The 22,827-nt window shown below is 40.4% G+C and overlaps 1 protein-coding gene across 4 annotated transcripts in view; it reads left to right on the top strand.

Moving 5' to 3' along the window:
• The window catches only part of KCTD1 (potassium channel tetramerization domain containing 1), a 168,580-nt gene that overhangs the window by 112,419 nt on the left and 33,334 nt on the right, over nucleotides 1-22,827 (top strand). For all 4 annotated transcript variants that reach the window (XM_074340207.2, XM_074340209.2, XM_074340208.2 and 1 more), the window contains exon 2: nucleotides 15,296-15,474. In XM_074340207.2, coding sequence (XP_074196308.1) covers nucleotides 15,296-15,474 — 179 coding nt within the window. The remainder of the gene's footprint in view (nucleotides 1-15,295; nucleotides 15,475-22,827) is intronic.

Raw genomic sequence — 22,827 nt, 5'->3', positions numbered from 1 at the left:
CTACAGAAAGAAGGAGTGTTGGGTATTTCTGAGGACATCTGCATTCACATGGGAATTCTTTAAGTAGTAGCCACCTAAGGCCACATTAGAGTTAGGAGTTTCTGAAGACATGTTAAAAACACTACTTAACGAGATTTAACATTTTTGTGAAAGTCTGACAAGTTATCATCCACCAACTGTCTTCATTGAGATGGAAGTTGTACTTAAACATATTTGAGAATAAAGGAAAAGCAGGAAAAAAATGAATTTACTGCTTATTATTCTTGGTGCTTAATATCAGCAGTTTGTTGATACACATTGTGTATATCAGGTAATACTTTGTAAAGTTCAAGTTTCTGGGTACACCTCTATCTGTGGGGGATTGGTTCCCGAAATCTGCAGACGCTCAAGTCCCATATATGAAATGGCGTAGAATAACGTACACAGGCATCCCTCCACACCTGTGCATTTCCAACTGCGAAACCCATGGACAGGAGGGCCAAACAGTGTTTGTATAGCACGACCTACTACGTAGAATAAGCGGGGATATCACAGCAAGTTCAGAACCACTGGAAAACAGAGGACATAAAGAGATAAGAAAGGTTGTCTAAGCGATATGTGTATAGGCTGGTATTTTTTAAGTATCCCTTAAAAATAATCACTAAAATCCTTTAAAATAAATTATCATTTGTTAAATCTTTAAAACCATCATTAAAAATAATAGCTTACATTTTTTAGTTCTATTCCAGGCACTAGGTACGTGCTTTTCATAAGTTTCTACTTTTTTACATGAATTACTGATTTTTCACAATAATCATAAAAGGCGTTATGACCATCTTAAAGATAGGGAAACTGAGGCACAGAGGGGTTAAATCGCCCAGCAGGCACATGGTAGCACTAGGCTTGAAGCCCAACACCGTGGCCCTGGAGCTCATGATCCCGGTTTGCCTCTGTGTACCATTACTAATGCGTCAGTAACATGTTCCCAAATAGAATTTATAAAGAGTAGTTGTCAGTTCATAAGATTGTACCATAAAATACTTCATTTAAAAATGTTATTACTTTTATTACTGGAATAAATGTCCACCTAAGTTATTTGTAACATTTCTCGCCGTCTCTGTGTTTAAATAATGGGCAGCTGTATTGCTATATTACGTTACATGAAGTATTCTGCCTGTTTCAGCCCCAGGTTAGTTTTTTGTTTCCCCTTCTGCTCCTAGTCCCTACACTAAAGTGTATCTAATACCTTATATGGTTATTGGAGAGAAGAGAAGGAAATCTGTGAAGGAAGGGAAGAGGGGAGCTGCGGTGCACCCACCTTTTCCATGTGCTTCTGGAATTCAATGTTAAGTTACTCCGCAAATGTTTATGAGTGCCTACTAAACGCCAGGTTCTGTGCCAGAGACTGGGGATACAGTGACCAAAACACAGTTCCCATCCTCACGGAGCCTGCAGCCTGGTTGATTTCCAAGGGTGATTCTGAGTACATGAAAATGCTTTCTTCTGGATTGGGACTTGGTGGAGTTTGACTCTGGTGCTGACCACCCCCTCCCCACCAACCGCCCGTCTGCCCCTCAGAGCTGCAGGATTCAGTCAGCTCCACAGGGCTGGGTGACCGCCACCTTGTCATTTTTCTAAACCTCAGCAACACCAACACTCCTACCGACCTCCCTGCTTCTCAGGGTGTGGACTGCGAACCCCAGAGCTTCCTTGGCGAGCCTGGCACGGCTTAGCTCCTCACAGCATGGGTGTTTTTACTGTGCAGTGTGGCAGCGTCGGGCTTCTGCCTTGGGAAGTATTAGGCGTTTATTTCCACAAAATCTCTTTCACTTCACTAGAATCTAATTTTTCCTTAGTTGACATTTATGCCTATTAATGCCATGAGATTGTGGGTTTTGTTTTTTCTTTTTATTTGATGGGCGGGATGGGTAGGTAACAAACGGCGTTTGAGGCCCACTGCCCTAAGGGAAAAAATCACTGAGCTCATTTACTGGAAGGAGATCAGAGCACTCAATTATAGAGCCTTATAGACTTGGCTTTGTCATCATCAGGGCTGTTTATTCATTTTCTACTGTGTACAAAAATAAAGTATTTCATTAAGTACTGTGGGGGGTTGAGAGGAAGAATAACTGAGTAGTGCTTACCCCCGGATTTCATTCTGATTGTATCTGTAGGCTTTCAGTTGATGCCTGTGATCTTCCATTCTACAGGCTAGACCCATTTATATGTGAGCTCATTTACTGGCACATTTTCCATCTAGGTCAAGGTTCTCTAAAAATTAGGCTTCAGCCCCACGATCTTCAGAAGGAAGCAATCCATACAGGTATCATTCAGACTTGTTATCAAGAAGACAACAGCAAATGGCAAGAGCTGGGGAACCCTTTACGCCCTCTTCCCAAACCTCTCTCAGGGTTACCTACTCACGTAAGGTTCTACTGCAGAATAAACAGAAGGAGCTATGGGTAAGCTGACAGGCACTAGAAACTGACCTCCTGGGTATGGAAGTAGACAGGTGGTTGGAAAATGAGGAGATAAAACTAGTCTGATCCACCCCACACACGTTTCTTTCTGTCTGTCTTCTTGTCTTTCCTGTGTTTTCCTTCCCATTAATTTCTCTTCCCTTCTCCCTCCCACATTACTGGCCTTTTCTCACTTCCTGCCCCACTTCTGCTCCTTTTTATCTTCTCATTTCTTCTTGGCCTCTGTTCTTGGGCTGTTTTCTGTCCCTCTCTTGCTTCTCTAACACTGGCCGCTTTTCTCCTTAGACAAAATTTCATTACCCATCTCATCCCATCACCCCCACCATTATGGTGGCATTATATACCGTGGCTTGTGGTTAAATAACCATCTAATAAAATTAAGCTGGGGCTTTTAAGAATACCAAAGGCCTTCTGCTGCACATTTCACTTCCTGGAGCGGAAATGCTTCAGTGCAATGCCGTCTGCTGCCACGGGCAAATGAAAGGCCTGTTTTCAGAGTGATCCAACCCCTAGTGGGTCAGACACTCCCTGAGTGCCGCACACCCAGACAGCACATTTGAGACAGGAGAATGCAGGCTGAGATCCTGGGTATTTTCCTTCTCACTTTAAATCAACTAACTTTTTTGACCTTGGGCAATTAATCGAAATATTCCTGCCTCAGTTTTCCTTTTTTGCAAAAGGCAGTGTTTTCCTTGCTCTCCTCCCTCTCTGGACCTTTTAAAAGACTATGGTTACGATTGTTCATAAAGTCTTCGGAATTCTGGTATCGCATAGATAACTACTTCGTATGCAGTAAGGTGGCGTGTGGTATATAAATTCCAGGTATGGTTTTCTTCTAATGCATTTCCATTTTTTGTACCATCCTTTTCTCACCATTCAGATTGATCTTTAAAAAGTTGGTTTGTTTTTTCACTCTTGTTGGTATTTTAAGATATTTCTCCAAGAACACAGATGTCTCCTTTACAGGGTGAAAATTGTAAAGTATAGCTCATTGCAATAAAATACCAAAGAGGATGATTGCCTCGCTGCTGTCTTTACTGCTCATTTGCCTTCTTCCTAATCTGTGCTTTCAATGCTATCTCCTCCCCCCATCAGTTTATAAGCAGGAAGTTTCATCAATCAATGTCCCTTCTAAAAAATCCGAGAAACAAGTCTACTGTGCTCATTCCAGGGCCAGCAGTTCAGCTGCAGGCACTGTTGGGCACCCAGGGTCACTGGCCACAGATGACTGCTGGCAGATCCAGCTTTGGCCACGTCAGGAGCAGAGCCAAAGTGGCCCATTGATTTACCTCCACTTTTATTTAGTACCAGTTCAAATGAGAATAATGTAATTCAATTGGAAATAATGTAACTTAGAACCAGGATGACCCAAAGAGCCAGAAGAAAATCAGTTTGCATCTATGAGGATAAAGATCCCACCTAACACCAGATTTCACCTAGGAGAAGCATTTTTGGCAAACCACTAGACCTCTGGCATGCCGCTCAGCATGACACACCACCCACTGGAACTGGTGCTCAAACAGAGACTACTTCCCTCAGACGTCCCAATTTTTTTTTATTACTTAATATGTCTTTTTGAAAAGATGACACTGAGTCTGCTTATAAGAGATTCTCACTTTCTTAAAAAGCATCCTTTTTTTCAGCACTAAAACATTTTTTTTTTCTATTTCGTAGGGGAATCTAAAATAAGCTGCTTTTAGAGCACAATAGTATTTTAGAACAATGCAAAATATAAATAAATAATATTCCAATAAAACAATACTAAGTAAAGAATCTCTCTGAAGTAGGCTCATTAAGTACCATATTTTATTGGCCATTTCCTCTTGTCAGTGAAGGCTAATAAAAAGCAGTAGTGATTAAAATTTAATCTTCCTAATCAGCTAGAGAAAATGCTGTGATTGTTAAGAAGTATCTCTTTGTTGGTATCTTTTTATTTTTTTCACTCATACTCTTGGAATGCCTTTCATTTCATGACCAGTTCTCCTTTCATACAAAGGAATTTTAAAGTCCAATGCAGACCTCCTAAAATGCTAACTTTCTTAAGACATTTGAATCTCTATCATTTAAACTTTTTAAAATCACAGAATTATTAAAAAAAAAAAAATCCAGACTGCAAAAAGCATTATAGACCAACTGATTCAACTGCATATATTATAAATGGGAAAACTTGCAGTGAAAGATGAAATAATTTGCCAAGGCCACATAACTCATCAGTGACATGGCCCCAGCTAAAACTTGGGTCTCTGCCTTCTCACATCCTGGGGAAAACGTTTCTGAATTTAGAAACCTCTATTGATATCAACACTGTGAGAAGCACTGCAGCTAGTTTCCTCTTTAAAAGGTAATTGGGTCAAAGTTAGGAATATGATCCTTGTAATGTGGAATTCCCAAATTTAGGTAGGTCTTATTTAAAAATAATGTGTCCTGCATTCATATAACCAAGAAGGGTGCATTCCTGGCTATACCAAAATATTGTTTGCCTCCAAAATGATTCACTTAGGAGTGTCAATAAGTAGTTCTCAGAGCATTTAAAGCATAATTTGATTTATTTTTTTTATTTACATAGGGATCTCTTGTCATCAGGATTTCCCTGTGCGTATGGCTAATAACAAATTAGACTCAACTCCCGGAATAGTTTACTTCTGCAGTGTCCAGCCCAGCACCAAATAGTGTAGCCAGCCAATATTTTCTAAATGAATGAACCACAGCAAATGAACTTATTGAACACAGCTACTGTGTAAGTTAGAGTCAGCCAGTATATTTACAAACCTGTGTATCTTAATTTTTTTTTTTTTTTTATGCAAAAAGTTCAGGCCAATAGACATCTAAGAATCCCTAAGAGGAAGTTCCCAGGGACTCACTTAAGGTTAGAAGGAATTGAGCTGTTGACACTGTCGGATAAGGAATTTTTACGACCGCATCCAAGAAGTCAATAAGTCAAGTTTATTGTCTTATTTAGAGGCAGATGTGTCCTGTTGTTAACATCTAGGAGTAGCAGTTAGGGGAGTAAATAAAATGCCACTTCTCTGTGGTGGGGAAATAAAGGGTCCATGGTGTGGGGAGGAGCTCACTTCCTGGGCCAGCTGGCTCCTGCCTTCTGCTTGACCAGTGACCGTCCAACCAGTTGGGTTCATCTCAGAACAGACTGAGTGAAAGAATGCGGATGATTCAAGGCAAATCTATCCCTTTTCTTGTGAAAGCCAGAGCGCGGGTAGCCTAGTAATGGAGAGTGGTAACCCTATCCTGGTACGCAATGGCTAGCATGTAACTCTCACAGTAAATTCATTACGAGATAATTATAGGCTGAGCCACTTGACCTCAGCGTCAACTTCCTTCTCTGTGAAATGGTGATAATACTTAACATTGTGCAGAGGTTTCTGGTTTCAGACTAGAAGGCCCTCTGAGAGCTCTAGAGACTGCTTCATTGCCAACTGTTGCTGCTATGTGCACCTTCCTCCAAGAGAGCACATGCAGAACATCGGCTTCTGGAAACACAGGAGGTATACCTGTACAGCTTTCATCATCTTGCTCTTGCTGTGTTTCAGATCTGGCAATGGAGGGGACCTGAGGCTAGGGGTGGGGTGGGGGGGGAGGAGGCTGATGGCTGGATAGTTCCCAACAGTGTGGAAACCATAGGCTCCTGCCCCTTTCTTTCAGTATCAAACTAAATAGACTTCTGTGTCAGCTAAATATGAACATACCATGACCTGAGGCCCATTTAATTTTCTTTTCTGCACAATTTCCTCCCTGGAAAGAAAGTTAAGGGAAAGAAAGCATTATCCCTAAGTTCAGTTCCATTTCTGTATTTCTTCATTCAGTCCTTCATTTAAAAATGTCCAGAAAAATCCTGATTGTGAAGGTAAAATATAGCAGCATGCTGAGTATGTTCTAATTGATTTAATTGGGCAATAAGTTTTTTCATTTTCTAAAATAGCATTTTTTATTTCAAAAGTAATAAATATTCAACATTATAAAATACAAAAGAATAAAAACAAAACCAAAATTTACCTGTAACATCATCACCCAGTCCTAGCCCTTTTAATATTTCGATGGCATCTAATTCCAGAATTTCTCATTGTACATACTCATGCTTCTGCAAAAATGGCCTTTTCCTGTGTAAATAAAAAATTTTTAACTCAAATTGTGCCTTAAATGCTCTGAGAACTACTTATTAACACTTCTAAACAAATCATTGGGAGGGGGAGGCAGATAATACTTTGATATAGCCAGGAATGCACCAGTATATGAATCCAGGGCACATTATTTTTAAATAAGACTTACTTCATATTTGGGAATTCCACATTATAAGGATCATAGAACTTTTACAGAGCATGTTTTCACTTTAATGTTTTAATTTTTTTAAATTAATAACATTTATACTTGGGCTGTAGTATGCATCTAAAAATATTTTGTGATGTTTTAAGTGCATTTAAAAATATCCAAGAAACCTAATTTAAAAATTAACCCAGCTACAGAAAACACAGCAAAATTCTATCAAAATGTTCTCTTTTTTAAAGTTCACTTTCCTTTTGGGAATAAAAGCAGAGACATTTTGGCAAATAGTTGTTCTTTTCATGGTCTCAGCTTGGTAAGTGAATAAGGGAACTTCTCAGATACGTATTTCATTATGAAAAAGAAATAAAAACAAAAAGGCACATTGAGGGCATTCACTTCAGATCTGGCAGAGACTGTCCATTGAAATAGATAAACAGTAGTAAGAAGAGTAACATTTTGCTATTTCAGATTAGGAAGTAATTGCTGATTAATTTAACACAGTTGTTAGTCATTTTGAAACTTTAAAGCCACCTATTTTTTTATTTGGTTTTTTTTTCAGAGCTGTGAAATTAAGATTTTGACCTGAAAAGAAAGATCAATACAGTTCAAGCGCCATTTCATTTTCTGAACCTGCTGTAATGATTTCATCCTCTACTTCCTTTCACATACTTTGTCCAAAGCCCATAACTAGCATCTTGTTAGGCTCTGTCCTATTTTCTTTTTATTTATCTATACCCCACAATGAAATAACTTACCAGCTGCCGGCTTTCCCTCTGTGTAGGGTGGGAAGATTCATCCCTGTCTTAGAGATGAGGAAACTAAAGTCCGATAGGTTTGGTAACTTCTTGAGGATGACGCCAAGGCTGATCCTGAGCTCAAACCAGGTCTTCAGATTCCAAAAACCAGGGCTCCTTTTCCTGTACCCGCTGAGTGTTGTGCATAGGTGACTTTTCCAGCTATCTAGTGTGAAAGTTGTCTTACCTTAAAAAAAATGTTTTGCTTTACTATTTTCAGGCAGAAATCTTTCTTCTCTATGGTATGTACTTTCTGATCTGTTAGTCTGGGGTTTGGTTTTGGAATGACTTACTTTTGGATGAGTTTTGTATGGCCTAGGAAACCAATGACCACACTTGTTATGAATGTATGAATTAAGAGTAAGTAGGTTCTATGAGTTTGAAGGGGGCTCCTGTGAATAAAGTGAATTGAAGATATCAAATTTGGATGCTCAGAAGACTTTTCATTCTAATTCTCTGCTTACTTCAGAGTTGACAGGAACCCTTCTCTAAATAAATTATATGTACAGTACTCATCAATTTTGAAGCACAGCTGGGGCTTTTTTTTTTTTTTTTTTTAATTCGTGGAATTATAAGAAAATTTTTTTTTCTTTCTTCAGGGTCATTATTCTATTTAGTCAATAGAGACCGTAGAGCTTGACTTATGATGGGAGCCCGATAAGTATTACTTGAATAAAGAAACAAATGAGGCCTCTTACAAAATACATTGATATTGTGGTTGAGAGTCTTGTTATACGATTAGGTAACTGGTCAGTATAGTGATGTTTTTCTACAAGAGCCATTATTGTGAGTCCAATAGGATTGTGTCAGTCCTAAAATAACATTCCCAAGGCAACCACAAATTACCATCCCAAGAAGCAGGATCCTGGCCTATGATACTTTGATTACAGTTTGCATGCCCTAAAAATGGTTGGCCTACTATCAGAAAATATAATTAATCAGAACACTGCATTCTCCAAGCATTCCAAATTATATAGACGCTACTTGAGTATGAGGTGTGGGGGCAGAGGGGGGAGAGAAAGAGATAAATACATGTGTTTTAAACCCAGGTTGAAATTTGTGGGAAAGGTATGATTTATATTAAATTCCTTTGCTGCTGTATTGAATGATATGAATTACAATATAAAATAATATACATAAGCATTTTACTATTGACGTGCTTTTCTGGAAATATCCCTAAGAAATCTGTTTCTTTTCCCAGCGAAAAAGGTAATATAGTTCAACTTGATAGTGAAGACGTGTAGTAAGACATTCTTAACAAATAAAGTCATTAAGACTTTCAGTTCAAACTTCAGCTCATTTGTTCAAGGCAGTGCCCCTGGGGCTCCTGTTTGAACAGCACACAGCTAGGTTAGATTTAGGAGGCAAATTTTTTCCTTAGCTTCTTTGAAAGATGCCTGGAGTCAAATCCCTGGAAGGATTCTCCTACCAAAAAAATCATTGCCTCTCTGTTAGGTAGGTGAGATGGATGATTAAGCTCCAAGGAAGCTACAGACTGAAGGCAGCTGGGAAATGGGAATGTTAAAGGTAAACTGATCAACAGGCCTGGAAAATCCATCCAGGATAGAAATGGGGTAAAGAAGAATTAGAAATAAAATTTCAGGCACTGTTTCATGTCAGAGTATTTTAGTCACATTTGGTGACTCCTATGAGAGGAAATAATAAACATCTTTTTGGCTTTTAAAAAAAGTCAACATTTCACACAAATTTAAATGAGTATCTTAACAGTAAAATGTTTTGTTGGAGGAGTTTTTTTCCAGGATTATTTTTGGTTTATTTTCTTTTTCAGTAGAACTTAGACAAGAACTTAGACAAGGTAAATCCATCTTAGGTGCCCATGTGGATACAACTATGTCACCACCCAGATCAAGATGTAGAACTTTTCTGGCTCTCCAGAAGGCTCCTTACCCACCACAGGTGGCCAGCGTTCTGAGTTTTGTCATCAGATTCATTTTGCTGTCTGGAACTTTGTGTGAATGGAACCCTACAGAATGTGCTTTTGGGTCTGGTGTCTTGTCCCAGCTCTCTCTCTGTGAGACCCATAGATGTTGTGTGTGCAACATCATTCTTTTTCCTCACTGTGTGGCTATTAATTTCTTTTATTTTCATAAAATCAGTAAAGAAGGAGAAATAGTGTTGGAAGGAAAGAGGCAAATGCATGTGTTGTGGGGTCGTAAACCATTTGTATTCAGTTCTAAAACCCCACTGCCTCTCCATTTCCACGAGTGATCAGTTCATATTTGTCATCACTTGGGTTTCCATGTATTAACAAAAATTCAAGCAGAGTTTACCATACTGTCCAGTATGATAGCCACTAGCCACATGTGGCTACTGAAATTAAAATTAAAATTAATTAAATTAAAAATTCAGTTCCTCACTTTCACTAGCCATACCTCAAATGCTCAGAGAGCCACATATAGCTCATGGTTACCATACTGAATGGCGCACATATAGAAGGTTTTTGTCATTATTGCAGAAAGTTCTCTTAGACAGTGCTATTTAGGAAGGTGGCTGTTAGCTCTCTTCCTCTTTTTCTTCCTCTTTTCCAGACATAAGGATGTTATGGTGTGTTTTATTTATTTTTTCACTGTAAATTATCATTTACAGCTGAGGCTTGAATAAGGTCGGGGTTAGGGGCATTGACCCCTGCTCTGTCAAAAACACTAGTATAACTTTTGACCCCCCCAAAACTTAAGTTGTCCCTTAGTATCCATAGGGGGTAGGTTCCAGGATCCCCCACAGATACTAAAGTTTGAGAATGCTCAAGTCCCCGATAGAAAATGGCGTACATCAGTGCATTCAGTTGGCCCTCTGCATCTGCGGACTCCTAGCCACAGATCAAACACAGTGCAGGTATTTATTGAAAAAAATCTGCATATAAGTGGAACTGTGTAGTTCAAACCCGTGTTGTTCAAAGATCAACTGCAATTCTGTGGTTCTCAGATGATGTTATAAGCTTCTGTTCCCTGCATTAGCCGCCACCGCCCCCCCCCCTTGGGGAAAAAAATAAGTGGGAGCATTCTCACAATCTGCTGAACTTTTAATTTCTAGAATGTTCCACGTGCTCTTTCACTTTGGGGCTTTGGCAAGACTGCTTGGAATTCTCCTTCCAGCTTCCCATTGTGTGCGGACGTCTCATCCATCAGATCTCAGCTCAGACCATCTCCAGGAAAGCTGCCCCACTCTCCTCCATGCCCTGACCTCCAGCCTGGGTTATGTGTTTTCTCAATTAAGCTACCATAGTAACCTGGCCTTCCTCGGCTTCTTAGTAGTTGCTTGTTTTCTGGCTTCTCTCTCACACTGAACAGCAAGCCTGATAAGGCCAAGGAGCCATCTGACATGCTCGCTGTTGTATGTCCGCCCCGTGGTACAGTGCCTGGCACTTAGGAGCTGTTCATAAATAATGGGGAAGGAAGGAACCAAGGGCTGCACAAGGAAGGGGCAATAACCCCGTAGTTTAGTGTTAGGGCAGGGTTCCTCCCGCCTGAGTGTGGAGTCTGTTCCAGAAAGGGGTTTATTAGAGACGACTTTCTGTCTGGACACCTTTCAGAGTATACATCAGTGCTCTGAGCAGTTTCCTCCGTAGTGATGATGGCACATCTAAGATGTTTGCACACCCTTTCTGGTTAAAGTTCGTGGTTTTCATTTAATCAGAAGTAATACTGAAAGACATAGGCAAACTGAGATGCTAAGGGGTGAGTGATTCTAGGGAAGGACAGATGGGAAAGTAGAATTGAAGAATGGCGATAATATGATAGAAAGTTCTGCTGCATCTATCATCAGGCAGTTGTCCTTGGCATCACGGGCCAGGTCTCACCAAGCCAAGTGATCTCACAGAAAGGCAGCCATGGGAAGGCAGGGTATTCTTTCAGAATAGGTAACAGGAATCCTAACTCAAATTCACTTTAAAAATAAATGTATTTGCCCAAGCAACAGGAAATCTAGACTAGGAGGCTCCAAGTCCCTTGTTTCGGTGTCTCAACAACGTCATTGAGAGCCCAGGTTCTCTGCAATGCTCAGTCAGCCATTCTGAGCGTTGGTCTCATCCTCCGGCTGGTAGGGACATGACTGCTGCAGGAACAGGCATCCCATCTGGGACCTCAGTGCCCAGATGAAGAAAAGTGTCAGCTCCAGTCACAGGTGAGGGAAGGGGGTTCCAGAAGTGTGTTCAGCGAGGCATCTAGAGTGGATGCAGTAACTACTGAGGTGGCTGCTATAAGCACCAAGACCTTCCAGCCCCAAATAGCCTCCCCAACCCCAGCCTGTGGATTTTAAAAGTGCTTTCAGCCCACCCCAATACAGAAAATAATGATTGGGAAACCCTTGACTCTGTTAGGTAATACCAGTTAATGCCTTAGAAATGATCTGAACTAAGGGGATGCAGACAGACTAGGATGGAAAGAGAGAGTCTAGGAGAAGAGATGGGAAAGCTCACCAGAGACCATTTCTAATACTTCACAGTCTTACTAGAGTCAGCCCGAGCCCAGCCATCATGAAACTCCCTCCTTGCCCTTAAGGATTAATCCCCACTCCCCAGCCAAAGAAACACTGCTTTGATTTTAAATTTAACAATATCCATACATTTATGATTTACAATGTAAACGGTGTATATTCTGACAAATCTGGAATCCTTCAACTGATCAGTTATGCTTTTTCCGCTAGATAGACCTTGCAGTGTTAGAGCTGTGCTGAATGAGGTCACAGTCTAACTACACTATTAACCCTGCAAATCTGTTCGTTTTCGCCCAAGCACCCTCAGGCAGGATATAGAATGCGTCCAATTGAACAACTAGTACAGACCCTGCAGTGCTGTGATGGGCTGAATTATAACGGAGGGTGATGTGTGTGGGGTGTGTGTCTTTAGCCAGGAAATCATTTTCTAAAAGGAAGTCAGGTAGTATGTATCTCTTAAAAGTAGACGTTATATGATTGCCTTTTCAAAGGAAATACGTGTTTTCTGTCATCCACATTGTAAAATGCAACTTTTAACATTTCTGACCCTTAACTGTTTTACGTTTCCTACCAACGGTGTCTTTGTTTTTCGGTTCTTTCCCCCTACCCAGTACCTCTTTGACTTCGTTTTTCTATGTTGCACATATCCCTTTGTGTTTTTCAATATCTATTTTCCATTGTTTAAAATATACAGGAACATATAAAGAATAATATATTGAACACCCATGAACCCACCACTCAGTTGAAGAAATAAAATCTTAACTCGTTTTCTGTGACTGCTTCTGGGCTCTGTTTAATTCAGCATGGAGAAAAGTACAACACAGATGGTCAGCGTTTTGTGGAAAGACCCAGACACCACCCCATTCACAGGAGATGCGGGGTTTCAGAAAGCCCGGTAGCATTCACCGTCTTGCCTGGACATGTGGCTAATGCTAAGTAGTCTAACAGTTGTACCCCAGGTAACTCCTAAAGCTGTTTCAGATCATAAAATCTATGATGTTTTGCAGATTTATATTTTATCGTCCTGGGTTTTATGCACAAAAATTAGATGACTTCCCCTTGGTAATCTCCATCAAAGGCATTTTCCAAAATCCCTTTATTCTGCCTCATCACTGGCTTTGGCACACGTTGTGTGCATGTTTGAAAACATTCTCTGGCTAAGTTATAAATCTGAGCATATATTTGTGGTGTTCAGAATTCAGTCATAAAGGCTATTTTAGCTTATTCCTCACTTGTGGATTCTAAATATTTGACGCCTTCACTGAGTGCCGGAGACCTGACCTGGCTTGTCTGTGGTTTGGGCTCTCGAAGCAGCCAACTATATTTGGATAGTATTTGAAATATTTATATTATGTCCATGGGAAGGATGTGATATTTCATTTTCTCAAGAGTATGGTTTCTTTCACATGTTCTTGCGGCCAGCATGTGATCTCCTCCTCCTGCCGTTGGCTCACGTTGTACCTTTGCCTGTGGAACGAAACATTGTACCTTGACATCTGCCTCAGCTCCACTTGGGAACTTGGTGTCTTCAAGAAGTCCAGCATACAGAAGAGCAGCTCGCTCGGGGTTCATGAGCACATACTTATCATTAGAGGGTACAGACTTACCTGCAGGATACCTAAAACTCAGATAGTACCAAACCTTATATGTACTGGTGTTTTTCCTATACACACGTACCTATGATAAGGTTTAAACTACTCTCGTGTTTTGGGGCCATTGTTAAGTACAAGAGGATTACTTGAACGCGGGCATGGCCATACCGCATAACTCCATCTGATAATAGACCATCTGATAAAGGGACTAAAGGTGGGGAACATCTAGAGCCTGGATACCTTGGACGAAGGGATGATTCACGTCCCATTACGACAGAGCAGGATGGCAACAGATTTCATCACGCCACTCAGAATGGCACACAGTTTAAAACTTATGAACTTTCTTTCTGGAATTTTCCATGTAATATTTTCAAATTGCGGTTGACTGTGGGTAATTGGAACATCAGAAAGTGAAACCATGAATAAGGGGGGACTACTATATACTCTTTTTTATTTTATTTTATTGGGGAAGGGGAACAGGACTTCATTGAGGAACAGTGTGTACTTCCAGGCCTTTTTTCCAAGTCAAGTTGTTGTCCTTTCAATCTTAGTTGTGGAGGGTGCCATTCAGCTTCAAGTTGTTTGTGGAGGGCGCAGCTCAGCTCCAGGTCCATTTGCCATTGCTAGTTGCAGGGGGTGCAGCCCACCATCCCTTGCGGGAGTCGAAACCGGCAACCTTGTGGTTGAGAGGACGTGCTCCAACCAACTGAGCCATCAGGGAGCTCAGCGGCAGCTCAGCTCAAGGTGCCGTGTTCAATTTTAGTTGCAGGGGGCGCTGCCCACCATCCCTTGCGGGAGTCGAGGAATCGAACTGGCAACCTGTGGTTGAGCGCCCGCGCTCCAACCAACTGAGCCATCCAAGAGGCAGCTCAACTCAAGGTGCTGTGTTCAATCTTAGTTGCAAGGGGCGGAGCCCGCCATCCCTTGCGGGACTCAAGGAGTTGAACCAGCAACCTTGTGGTTCAGAGCCCACTGGCCCACGTGGGAATCGAACCAACAGCCTTCGGAGTTAGGAGCATGGAGCTCTAACTGCCTGAGCCACCAGGCCGGTCCTAATATACACTCTTTTGAAAGCGTCCCGAGACCCACAGTCTTTCAGGGAGAGAAACAGGGAACTAATGGGTAGAGTGTGGATAGATTTTTTTTTTTAATTTTTTGACTTAGAAACTTGTGGTATCTATTTACAAGCCTGCTTTACGTGTGTGAGCTGATGGCTAGACCAGTCATCCCCACTTTTTCCTGATTTGAAAAATAGAAAACGAGGAAAACATTTTGTAGAACACGAGGGTTGAAAAGTCTGTATTCCAACTGCATTGCAATAAGGAAGTTTTCAAAGAGAAGGATAAAGCGCACGTGTTTTATTTAAATGTGCTTTAAGTGTTGATTACCTTTTCATTTGGAATGAATGGTACTTCTCTACATGCCATTTGCCAGTTGGTAAGTGTGAGAATCCATTAGTAAAATTCACCATAGGACTCAGGATGATTTGAAATGAACACTAGTCCAGCTTCTTGATTCTGAGCATGAGAAGTTTTCCTTTTCTTTGTTACAGAATTTGGTTTTCTAACATTCATTATAATAAAAGTGAGAGCTTCCTGATTTTCCAGATTTTATTGCCAAATGAATATCAGCTTTAGTCACTGGCTTATTCTTGATGATGTATGTGTTTCCTTTCTCTCCACTGAAAAAAGAAAACATGTCTAACTTGCTTGTCTCTCTGTAGGACAGTCGGCCCAATATGTCAAGACCTCTGATCACTAGATCTCCTGCATCTCCGCTGAACAACCAAGGCATTCCTACTCCAGCACAACTCACAAAATCCAATGCGCCCGTCCACATCGATGTGGGCGGCCACATGTACACCAGCAGCCTGGCCACCCTCACCAAATACCCTGAATCAAGGTAATCCAAAAAACAGAAATGTCACGCTCAGGAGTGCATGTATTTGATGACCTAACTGTTTTCCTTTTGACCAGCATAGCAGCCTGGCCTCACCAGGGCCAGGCTTAGGACATGAAAGCACCGTGCGGGCCACCCTGCTACCAGGGCTGCTCCTGGACATGCTGTAAACCTTCTACGAGTCAGGGCTTGACTCATAACTTAGTCAAGTACACGTAAAAATGTCACGTAAGAATGGAGTTCTGGGACATTTCACTCTGCAAAGATCTTCACATGTTTTTAGTGTAGTACGTAAAGGACAGTGATTGCTACCCCGTACCTTTTCTCTGTCCTCTTCTTCTAAAACATACTTTCTTATCAGTTCTTAGAATTGTACAGGTCACTTGGCCTACTATCTCGTGAACTAGAGAGAAAAAGAAAAGTAAGAGAGACTTACCAGTGAGACAATATATTTAAAGCAGTATTCAAAAGTTCAGGAAGCCAAGATAGTCTTGTTTTTAAAAAAAAAAAAAAAATGAAGGGCAGTGGAACTCACGAGAGTTCAAGGCAGGTAAGTAAATATAGAAACTGTATGAAGACGGTGATTGGTTTACAAATAGGCAGTATACACCATGCTTATGAAATACCCCCTCCCATGCCCCCACACACTCATTTCTAAAGGAGTTCCAAGCAAACAATTTACTTTGTACCCCAGGACAACCCCTCTGGTTCTGCCTAGATTTGGAGGCCATGCCCAGATCCTGTAGGGGAATTTATCCTCACCAGCTCTGCTGGTGGATAGGGTAGGCGGCATGAGCTCACATGGCCTGGTGTCAGGAAAAAGTGTGTTTCTGTACTTGTTTCTGCTCATGTGAAATGGAAGCACACCGCTTGGGCTTCAGAAGGGCACCAATTGCATTTTCAGGACCCTCTTAGGAAGTGACAGGTAGCTTATAGCCTAAGTAGATAGCACTAACATAAAAATCACTGTCATCTTGATAACTGCATGAAGATTGGAGTTTTGTTTTTGTTTGATTAATCTCATTCCACTACCTGATATTTTATGAGAGAATGTGAAGGTTGAGAAGAAAAAAGATGAAATATTTTCCCTCTCGATTTCCAGATTCAATTTCTACAGTCAAAATGAAATGATTTTTTAAAAATAGATATCTATTCAGTTATCCAAAGTAACTATATATTCTTAAATGGAATGATCATATCAGTCACTTATTAGTATCATTGATTCCCCACCTTCCCTAAGTGCATTGTAGTAGGTGCTACAAAATCATGTTACATGATAGCTAAAATTTGCAAGAATATCATTATATAAGTAATGTTCTTTTTTTTAAATGTCTGTTCCCATTTCTTCTAACCTGCTAATACCAGCAACAATAATAGAAAATCACTGTGCCTCTTCAGGTGAACACTTAATTCTAGGCGGCAAGTCAGAAAACATATATAAGAGTTGAAAAGTAAATCTTCATCTGTAACAACATTCCCTGGTCTGGTCTGATGACCTTTTGCTTCTATCTGATGTTAAAACTTTGATACATACAGGAGGGAAGTTAATAACGACACCATTTGCATGTGACGTAAGCAGCAGGTTTCCTTCTAGTGTTCATTGGAGCTAGGTAGGTCTCTTCCCACTGACTGAGGCCCTATGGGGTTTTTGGCCTTGGGGAATCTCCCTGGTATCACTTGGCCCATTGGCAGTGGTAGAAGGTAGTGTCAGAGACTCTGTTTATTCAGTTCCTCTCTCTCAAATTATTTGCCACTTTAATCATTCTGGTGCTTCATATTATTAAAGACCTTGAATAGGGTCTCATTGGGAGAGTCTTCCTCTGGCCACCTCTCCATGGGTATTTCTAAGAGACTACTTTGTGACCCTCACTAGCCCTACCTCGGGACGTGCATCACATTCCATGCATCTCAGTACTCTTGGTACCTGCACTGTCTCATGACAGCCACTAGTCAGGTGAGCTAATGAGCACTGCAAATGTGGCTGGTCCAAACGGAAATGTCCTCTAAGTGTAAAATATACACTGGATTTTAAAGACTTAGTACAAAAATAAATGTAAACTCTCAATATTTTTTTATATTGATTTCATGTTGGAATGATAATATATTGAGTTAAATAAAATATGTCATTAAAATTAATTTCACCTGTTTATTTTTACTTGTTTAATGTGGCTACTAGAAAACACAAAATGACATATGTGTCTTCCTTTTATTTCTGTTGGAAAGTCCTGAAGTATACACTGATTTTTAAAGAGAATAAGCCGATTCCTCCCCCAACCTGATACATATATGCATCATAAATTGAATATCCCCTTCGCCAACTTAATGAGACAAGATAAAATTGTTTATCTTCCTTTTCCCTATGCTTTCTTGTCACCAACAGGCCACAGTATCATGGGAGCTACATCAAACATAATTGGTGGTTCATTAGTGCCGGGTTTGAATGTTGATGCTGCCATTTATCTGATAGTTGTTTGGCCAGGGATAGGTCCAATTTCTGAGTGCCTGTCTTCTCTCTTGTAAAGTCGACACAAATGTAACTTCTTGCAAGGTTATTGGGAGGATTAAATGTGATTACGAAAAGCACGCCATGGCCCTGCGCCCAACGCATAGTATTACCTTTGTACTTAATCTTCTGCCAAACCCAGCAGTTGCTTTTTTTCAAACTGCCTCCAAATTCCAGATATATTTCATTCCTTTGCTTCCCAGACTATGGAAACAGCCTCACTTCTGGATTCTTGCCTGAATTACTACAGGCCAAGGGACTCCTCACCTGCACCTCTGGCCCTTTGTCTAAATACCCCCACCTGTCGCAGCACTGCCGAGCATTCCCAGATCGTCTTATCATTAGGAGATCTTTTGAAACATATGCCAAGACTCTTCGAAACAAGCCTTGTAAAGTCTGCTTACACTTAGAGCAGATGACACAGGTTGAGATATTTAATTGACCACTATGTGTTGCTTTGCTCCCTCTTGGTATTTTGGTTTTGGTTTTTGGTAAGTAATTAAATGTTCGTTTCCAAGCAACAATCAATTTAATGGATCCATATGCAAATATTAGTAGTCAAACATACCAGGAAGAAATAGTTCTTCATGCTTTTCCCATAGATGTCAGGTGCTTCTTCTAACTTCTGCACAAATCTGTTGCACATCGTCAACCCTTTGGGGATAAATCCTAGGATGTTAGAATGCCCATGACCATAGAATTACAAATGACTCCAATTCGAATTCTCTAGATTCTAGGGTACATTGAACCCTTTTCACCCTATGGGACCCTGCCTTATCCCACCCCCTGAAGAGCACCATGGTTCCTCTCTCACCTGCCTTTTCCTTGGTGTAGCCCAGAGGGGAAGAGGGCTTTTTCTTGGTTTGGTTTTCTAGGATTTCAAGGGCAGAATTGTAGTGTCATTTCTTTATAATAAGTGATCTTAAAAGATGTAATGTCTTTCTACAATTTCAAAAGCCCTTCAAAGGGCTTTGACTCCGTTTTGAAATACTATAGGTGACTTTTTATTCTGTCTCTATGCGCTGCCCCCTTGGCTAAAGACCACCTTTAGAACATCTTCCCCAGAAAGTGGTACAGTGGACCTCATGGCTAAACATTAGAAGCACCTGGGAAGCATTTAAAGGCCATCCGAGGCCCTGCCCCAGACAAATAAAATAGGAATCTCTGCGATTTTCCTAAGAGATCCTGATTTTCACCATCTGGCTTTGAACAACACTAAAATGTATGGTCCTGCCAAGCGAATAGAAGGCTCTTCCTCATGAATAGTTCTTCTATATCATAATGACCATTCTGTCAAAAGAAAATACCTTTGGTCTTCATTTCTTTGATTACCAATGTTACCTGGTTCCATGTATGTGTAACCATGTGCTTTTTAAAAATTGTCTTTGTTGGCTTGTAAGCCCTGAGTAGGGATTCAGTAAGCAAGTTAATTTTACATCTCACAAGGTTAATCACACATCAGGTGTTTTTATTTCCCGCTAAAGGGACTGATGTTTTGAAATTAACTGAGGTTTTGCATACATCAGTGATGTGCTCTGTTTTTACCAATGTTTCGTGTAAGATGCAAAACAGCTCTTTGGAGGTGTTTATGAGACAGAGGCTGATCCACACCACCTCAGTGATAAACACTGTTCCTTTTTAGAGGAGCCTATGAGTCTCCAGTTCTGGATGCTGTTTTGAATTGTAATTGCCAAGAAAAAAACCCTTTCAGATCTGCAATAATTTTACATTAAATAAATAAAACAAAAAAAGTCAAGAAAAATATATCACCATCATGAAAAAATTTTAAGTGGATATACAAAGAAGATGGAATGTATTTTATTTAACAGTTTGTTAGCTTGATTTATACGTTGTAAATATCTAGACATATGGGGAGGAGGTGGGCCTCACTTGTACGTTTGCCCTGGGCCCTGCAAATTTTAAGGACAGGTCTGATATATCTGATTCAAAAATCCAAGGCATCGTTCTTCGTATCATTGATAACAAACAACCTAGGTATCTGAATAATTTGTCGTAAGTAATTAAGATTGGTACCAAATTACATGGTCTTCTTAAAATCTGTTGACAAAGTTAGGTCTATTTTATCCTTTATTGTCACCTCAAGCAAAAACAATATTAATAGTAGCTGTATTGATGGTTATTCAGATGTGGATTTTTTAAAGCCAGAAAGTGGGCTGATACTGCTAATTAACCAAACCTATGGGGTGGTAATAAGGCAGGGGTCTTGGCTGAAAGAGCTGACTGCCAGCCAGAGACCTAGAGGTGAAAGACAAGATCTCATGTTACAATCCCCTGAGCCATTCAATCTGACAGCTTGACAGAGCTTTTGTATATTTTAAACCCAGTACATGAGTTAACTCCCACATAAGTAGATTATGCTAAATTGGTCTCTCCTAAATAGTAGCAGAGTTACTAAGCACACTGGCATATGTAGGTAATTGCAAAATTCAAGAGACTCAGCTTTCAGCCTTGCAGTCGACACCCATGGCCACCCAAGGGGTTGTGTGTATTTGGAGCTGGAGGATGGAGATGCTTTGCCAGCAGAGATCCGGCTTCTGGCTTCCTTCACTCTCAGATGTGTCAGCCATTAAGGAATGGTTTATGTGGAGCTACATTGAAAGGAAAGTTGGATGAGAGCAACATTAAGGGATTGGTACACACACTCTCATGACGACTGAATTCTAACATTTGGATTTCCACGTGATTGTCATATGCTGGCCTAGGGAGCTTTCTGTAATCCTGTGTTAGGGTTGAGGATTCCATGTGGGACTTTATGACTTCACAGATCTAAATAACACTACCATCCCTAGACATAGGTCCAGCAGCGTCATCACACAGGTCCACATTTCAGGATCTCAACAAAAATGCCAAAAAAGAAATGCATCCTATTTGCCAAACAGTTCCCTGAGCTTTCTTTCAGAATGATTGCATGGCACTGAATAGAAGTCTTTTCATTATAACCTGTTCCTGAGATCAGCATGATTTATAATTCAATGTCTATATCAAGTTAAAAAGTCATGGAATAGGTTATTGGGGGAATAGGTTTAGACGAGTAGAAGTCAACCTGAAATCTATTGTTTCAGTACAAGTGGATAAGGAAGGCATATTCCTGCTGCTGTGAAAAACGCTTCTGGAAATGCGTAAAATGAGCACAGTCTACCTAATGTAAACAGTTTTGATTGTTAAGATCAGTTGATCTTAAAAATAAGAAAATTCGTTTATGGAGAGATTTAAAGGAGAAAAAGCACCCAGCAAATGAAAAATGGAAAGTTTCTCTTGGGTAATAGGGGAAACTTTCCTCTTCTTGTCCGTTCATCTTCCAATATTGCTTTCCTAAAATTATTCCTCAGTTATACAAAGAGTAAATGAAACCAACTTCAAGAGACTTATGTTGTTTTTTTCTAATGATGAAACTGGATTTTCTGTTTAGTTCTGAAAAACCAGTCCTTTGGTAACTTACACTGAGTTACAAGAGGATTCAGCAAACTTCCTTTGCCACTTGGAGAGAAAATAAGCCTGGCTTTTCAAGTAATCTAACTCATAAAGTCTTGTCTTAGCGCATAATTCAAAGAAAAATGCAGCCGTACGCCGTTGCCTTTAGTTTTTCCCTGTTGTGTTCTTTCATTCATTCAACAGATTGATTCTGTGCTCCCCATCAGCCAGGCCATATATGTGGGGGAGGGGGAGGACAGATAATCAACAAGTAAACAATCAATAAACTCAGTATATGAGTTAGTACCAAGTGAAGTAAGAAGTAAGAAAAAAATAACAGAATAAACAGGCCCACTTTGGGATGTAGTTTGCCCCTTATTGTCAGCCTAAAGATAATTTCATTCCTATGTTTCGTTTTATTTTTTTTTCAGGGAACGTCTTTGTTTGTGCATCTGAATTTTCAAAACAAAATCTAGTTTACATTTTAGTTTAGATTTAGAAGCAGATTTTTGTCACAAGTAACCCCTAATCTATCATCAATTACCTGTTTTGTTATTCACCGCCCGTTACCTGATGTTTGGCGAATATATGTGAATCTATTCATATATATTCACCCTGCATTTCAGTGGGAGGGAAATTCATAGTGATCTTTCCATGGATGTGGAACAGCTCAAGGCCAAATCATCTTCAGATCACCTCCCTAGTACGTTAACCGCAATACTATTTCTGGTATATTTTCTTTAATTTTATATTTGTTGGTCACTGAAGTTATATTTGGTTTTGACCAAAATAGAGTTAAAAGATGCTGAAATAAATGTGGGCAGAAGCCCCTTGGAGGCCAGTAATAACCAGGCTGGTTGATCCCTTCGCCCACTCCTAGGTTAGAGCAGGAAGAAGGTGAGACCGTGGGGACAACACTGGGTATCTTGCATGAAAACAAATCAGGGAAGGACTGTGGGTCATGTTCTTGATTTGTATTAACTTCTCACTTACCAAGAATTCGATCTCAACTTAGAAAGAAACCCTCTCCCTGGAGACCTCTTTCTCACTTCATTTTCATCCTTGTATCCTTGGTACCTAGTATTGTACCTGCCACAGAGAGAGCATTCAAAAGTTTGCTTAATATGCTAATTAATTAGTGGGTAAAAGATTGTAGATAGAGGCCAGATCCTCAAAACCATGAAGGGTAAATATCTGAGTAGAACTATTCAAAATAGAAAGTTAAGTGTAAAGGCTGGGCTGGGTTCCTACATGTTATCTCATTTGATGTGCTGTAGTAACCTCATAGGTCGGGGCTGTTCTTTAGCCCCACTTACAAATGAGAACACAGAGGTTAAGCAACCGTGTTCAGGCTTATTCTGCAAACAGCCAGGATTCCAACTCCTACTCTGACTCCAGGAACTTTGTTTTCCCCTCTTTTA

The sequence above is a fragment of the Rhinolophus sinicus genome, chromosome 4 (assembly GCF_057876585.1).
Source record: "Rhinolophus sinicus isolate RSI-liver-muscle chromosome 4, RSI-T2T, whole genome shotgun sequence".
Lineage (NCBI taxonomy): Eukaryota > Metazoa > Chordata > Mammalia > Chiroptera > Rhinolophidae > Rhinolophus > Rhinolophus sinicus.
Note: the sequence above shows the minus strand (reverse complement) of the source record. Positions and strands in the feature narration are given on the sequence as shown.